This window comes from Triticum aestivum, chromosome 7A (genome assembly GCF_018294505.1).
Source record: "Triticum aestivum cultivar Chinese Spring chromosome 7A, IWGSC CS RefSeq v2.1, whole genome shotgun sequence".
Lineage (NCBI taxonomy): Eukaryota > Viridiplantae > Streptophyta > Magnoliopsida > Poales > Poaceae > Triticum > Triticum aestivum.
In genome coordinates, this window is record NC_057812.1 from 103,782,539 (window position 1) to 103,787,836 (window position 5,298).

At 47.4% G+C, this 5,298-nt stretch overlaps 1 protein-coding gene across 1 annotated transcript; it reads left to right on the forward strand.

Annotated features, from left to right (window-relative positions):
- Window positions 1-1,192: 1,192 nt before the first annotated feature.
- Window positions 1,193-1,864, forward strand: LOC123149915 (histone H2A). The gene has a single exon (XM_044569714.1). It carries the CDS (start codon window positions 1,288-1,290, stop codon window positions 1,753-1,755), a length of 468 nt encoding a protein of 155 aa, XP_044425649.1. The 5' UTR covers window positions 1,193-1,287; the 3' UTR covers window positions 1,756-1,864.
- Window positions 1,865-5,298: the final 3,434 nt, after the last annotated feature.

Below are 5,298 nucleotides of genomic sequence, written 5' to 3' on the forward strand. Positions count from 1 at the left end.
AATATCTCATTTCACAAGTAACTATACATAACATAAAGCATTTCAACATCCCCAATAATTATTTTCACAATAAAATGATATGTGACATGTGTTCACAATAACTATTTGAAATATGTTGCATATTCATTTACATGTGAAGTTTGAAATACATATATGGAAAATAATTTGCCAAAAAGGAAAGCAAAAAGACTGAGATAAGTGAGAAAAGACCCTTTCTACACAATGAAAAGGCACTTCTGTAAAAAAAAGGTAATAAAAAATACAAGAGAAATAAGAAAACTTAATTCATATACAACAAAAATGCACTTGTGCCAATGCCATAAGAAAGCTGACACTTCATATATAAAAAAAGGCACTTATGCCAAAGGATGTGTAGCTGCTACCATGTGTGCGTAGCTACCACCATGCATAGGGAATCGTCTCTCTTTGACTTATACATCAAGTTGTCCATCAATCGAATCATCCAACGCATGATCTGCATGATCTCCTTACCGATAAACCTACCTGTTCAATCTTCTCTGTTAATGCACACCCGTTCTTTCAAACAAATTTGCATCCATTTATGTGGAGATTTTTTTTCAAGAGTACGCCAAAGAAGTACATTAGTTTTATAGAAGACAGAAAATATTTACAAGAGATTACAACAAGGTGTAGATCACCACAGACCGGCAACCCCACCAACTCCACTCCGAACCCATCTAGCCCACTACTCGCAATATCTTAGCACTCCGAACCTCCCTGCTAAAGTCTCGAAAATGAGTTGGACCATGCCCCACACATTGCATATGGTGTCTGTGCCAAATATGCGCCCGTTCTGTTGCTTCCATAGCGTCCGTTCCGTTGCGGAGATCGATCTCTATCATATACTTTTCGTTGAGCTTGATCTCTATCATATCTGAGTGACGCTTGGCAGTTGCCACCTACCCACCCACGCCGCGAAAATCAGCGCTTGGCTGCCACCCCTTCCCCCGAAATCTCCTCACCGTACGCGGGAAAACGGAGGCTCAAAGTTCTCCGGCCTCCAAAATCTCCTCGCACCTGATTGGTCCAACCGTGCTTCCCACGGATCGCTCCTCCCCCGACCGCATCTTGACCGTCCACGCCCTCCCCATCCCACCACCCAACCGCCACGCCCACGGATCGACAGGCGCACCACGGCCGCCGTCCGCACCGTTTAAATACTCCGGCCGTCTCGCCGCATTCCCCACCAGTCCAGAGCTCGCCATCCCAATCTCTCAGCACCAAACATCTTCTCTTACGCGCCTCGACGAGCATCAGCGGCTAGCCATGGACGTCTCAGCCACCGGAGCAGGCGCGAAGGCCAAGAAGGGAGCCGCAGGGCGCAAGGCAGGCGGCCCCAGGAAGAAGTCGGTGTCGAGGTCCGTCAAGGCCGGGCTCCAGTTCCCGGTTGGCCGCATCGGGCGGTACCTCAAGAAGGGCCGCTACGCGCAGCGCGTCGGCACGGGCGCCCCCGTCTACCTCGCGGCCGTCCTCGAGTACCTCGCCGCCGAGCTGCTGGAGCTCGCCGGCAACGCCGCCAAGGACAACAAGAAGAGCCGCATCATCCCGAGGCACCTGCTGCTCGCCGTCAGGAACGACGAGGAGCTCGGGAAGCTGCTGGCCGGCGTCACCATCGCGCACGGCGGCGTCGTGCCCAAGATCAACCCGGTGCTGCTCCCCAAGCGGACGGCGGAGAAGGTGCCCAAGGAGGGCAAGTCGCCCAAGAAGGCCGCCAAGTCCCCCAAGAAGGCTTAGGGAGGCCCGCTGATTTGCGTCAGTATGTAATAAGCTGTTCGCCTAGCGGCATCGATGTAATTTTTGTTGTTAATGGAAACATGTCAGACATCTCTCTGACTTTGTTATATTTTGTGCTTTGTTATCTGTTCTTGGTGCTAGTACTATGGAGGATATTTAAATTTGTGCGGTAGGCTGATTGGAATCTGCTGATTTTGGTATTATGGAGGGCAGCGTAGCCTGCTCTCGGCACCAAAGTTAGCTTCTCTGCGCTTAGCACGTTGCACGGTACTCGCCATAGCCGGCTCGCCCAAGAAGGAAGGATCTGGCGGGGGCTGAGGGCAACGAGCCGATTGTTTGGGGAAAGGTCTAATCCTTCTTCTCCTAAGCCTGATTTTATTATTTGGTTCAACAGAAGCATCTCCACTAGAAGATGTATATGCAAAAATACTAACTATTTTTGCATCTCTGAGGCCCCAAAGCATCTTAAAAAATACATCTTTGCCTTCTGAAAATGTAAAATACAACACCTCACGATGAAATTTGCATCTATGCCGACCGGAGATGTAAAAAGGGTAGCCACGTGCTAACTGCCAACTGCCGTTTCTTTTCGTTTTTGTGCGACCGTCGCTCGTGTGCCTCCTGCCTCTCACCGCCACCATGGCCGACGCCGATGACCTCGCCGCCTTCTGTGACTCCGTCGCCGATGCCCTGACCCACCTCGTCACGCCCGCCATCTCCACGCAAACTTTCCCCAATCCGGCCTTCGACACCATGCCGGTGTCTCGGATTTGCCACACCCTGGCCGGTCGTCGTCGTGCTGAAGGCACCTGCAAAGAAGCGGCGGGCCTCCAAGCCACGTGGTGGAGGCGTGAATCGGCCGGTAGCCGGTTTTACATTTCTTGTTTACATCTTTTATTGGAGTTGTTCTTTTATATCTCCGTTTTGCATCATCTGTTGGAGTTGGCCTCTTTCTAGAGATGCAAAAGGCACTTTTTGGAGATGTAAATTTTTACATCTCCAAATCTGCATCTTCTATTGGAGATGCTCTAATGATGAACGTTCTTTGATTCAATTGTAGAAATTGAGTAACTAGCAACTTGCAAAATTTCTTGAGCTAATTATGTGTTTTTGACTGCTATTAATCCATTCATATCAGAGTCACCCGTCTGCAAGTGATTGTGCCATCAATTTTAGATTTTTGAGCGTCTCCAATAGAAGATGGTGTAAAATACATTATTAAATTGTGCTTTGAGTAAAATTTACATCATCAAAAAGCGGTTTTGTACATCATCAAAACATCTATCTTCAACAGATGATGTAAAATACAGCACTAGTGCCCCAATAGGTGATGTAAAATAGGGCAGCCACACAATAACCGCTCCGCAATTTCATACATATTTGAACCAACTGACATCAAAATCATCTCAAAATAAATCACAAATCATATCAAATAAATATTAAATCATCTCAAACAAATCATCATCAATATTTGAAGATGGTAGCCATGCCGGTCACAGAGGCCTCTCACCCACCTCGTTGACGCGTGCCGATAGGGGTGTGCCCGTAATTTTGGCGAGGTGGTGCAGGCGACGCCGACCGAAGCAGCAAGCCCTCGGCTTGGTCGCGGCGGCCGCGCACATGCCCGTGATAGCTCAGATGGCCCGAAGACCTACTCCGGACCACGACCACGAGCTTCGGGAGCCATCACGGGCGCCGACGCTCCAGCCAACAGCTGAATCGGCCCAAACTCTGCGCGGCGGCGGATCCAAATCAACGCGGTGGCGAGACCTCTTGCGGCCATCTGGGGAGATGGGGTAGGGTGGTGCGGTCGCGACGGACTTAGGAGAGGATGGACGAGCAGCTGTTGCAGTCTTGCCGACGGAAATTGCCGACGGTGTTGGTCGGGTGGAGCCGGAGCGCGGCGGGAATGTCCCACACGGTAGTTGGAGGTGCACACGTTTTGCTCGAGAGGCCCAAGTGATGCACATTTGCATCTCTTGGTGCCCCATTTTACATCACAAACAAAACTCGAGTAAAAACGTTGCATCTACATCATCTCTTTGAGCACCGTTTTTATGCCTTGGTGATTTAAAAATTTATTATTTTTACATGTATGTCATCGACTATTGAAGATGCTCTAAGTAGCCATTTAGATTCATAGTGGGAGGACTCAACTATGTCTTCTGATAAGAACCACAGTAAAACTCCTAGAACGAGCATTGGAATTTGGAAGTACTAATTGGCCTACTAGCTGTGTTTGGAATGCATGAGTTTCACTGAAAAACTTGAGGGAAAAATTGGTACTTTGGGCCAAAAGATATCCTGGTCGGCTGCACATGAAAGTGTCAAAGTCAGAGCGCTGCGAATTCTTTTTTTTGGGGAGGGGGGGGGGGGGGGGGCTGTTGCAATTTGTATCTACAAAATGCTATCTTCTGATTAGTAAGATGCAATTGTTTTCTTTAATGAATAGAGATAGCGACATAACAAATTTTGTAACGGGTAATTAATTTAAAGACATGCCGCTTGGGACGTAAATATGACAAGGATAACTACAACTTGAGGCAGTACTGCTATGCAACAATTGGCAATTAGGACACCTTCAAACGGATTGGGCAAATTGAACCCCCGAAACGTCCGCAGACAACGCCAGCCAACCCCTCATTTGTTCGTCCGGGCAACCACACCTACCATATTTATACCCTCAGTTTCATGAAAACACATGCATATAGATCATATAAGACACAAAATCACCAATTCACCAATTCATCATAAACCAAAATAAACCATGATTAAACAATTCAACACAAGCCAAAAAAAATTCAACAAGTCATACATAAGCGATACACAAATGAATCAATCACCTCAATTGTTGCGCTTGTTAATCTTCTTCTTCTTCTTCTTCTTCTTCTTCTTATTGAGAAACCACTTCTTGCCTTCATCATCCAAGAGGCTAGTGTCTTGCAACATGATCCTCAGCTCTGTCGTGTCCCTTGGAAGCTTCACCTTCTGTTTCTCAATTGTCTCCGATGTCTTTGCACTTTCAAGCTCCCATTTTGATGTCTATCCTCTCTTCTCAATGTTCAACCTCTCCCAGTGGAACAACATCCTCACTCTTTGCACATCCAAGAAGAGTTTGTACCTCTGCTCTAGCTTCTCCACTCTTTTCTCCTACATTTTCTGTTGGAAACGTAAAACAAAAAAAATCACCCTACGAATACCCAGGAACAATATGAAGATGCATATAGGGTTTGGATCAACGATCATTACCGACTCTGGAGTGCAACGGAAGTAGACGAGTCGGTCTAGATCATACTTAGAGTCCTTCGAACCGTTGATCGATGACGATCCGTAGACGTCTCTCGAATGGGAGACCGAAAGAACGACATCTCTACTTGGTTGCAAGCGTACGGTCTTCACGATCCGGAAGCGCTTCTCCGTACAGAGCTAATCATTGCTAGAGAATTAGAGGGAGGAGATTAGAACCACACTAGGCTTCTAATTATGAGGATCCAAGGATCTAGGTCAAGCTCTAATTGATCAATCAGGACCAACTAGAACTAG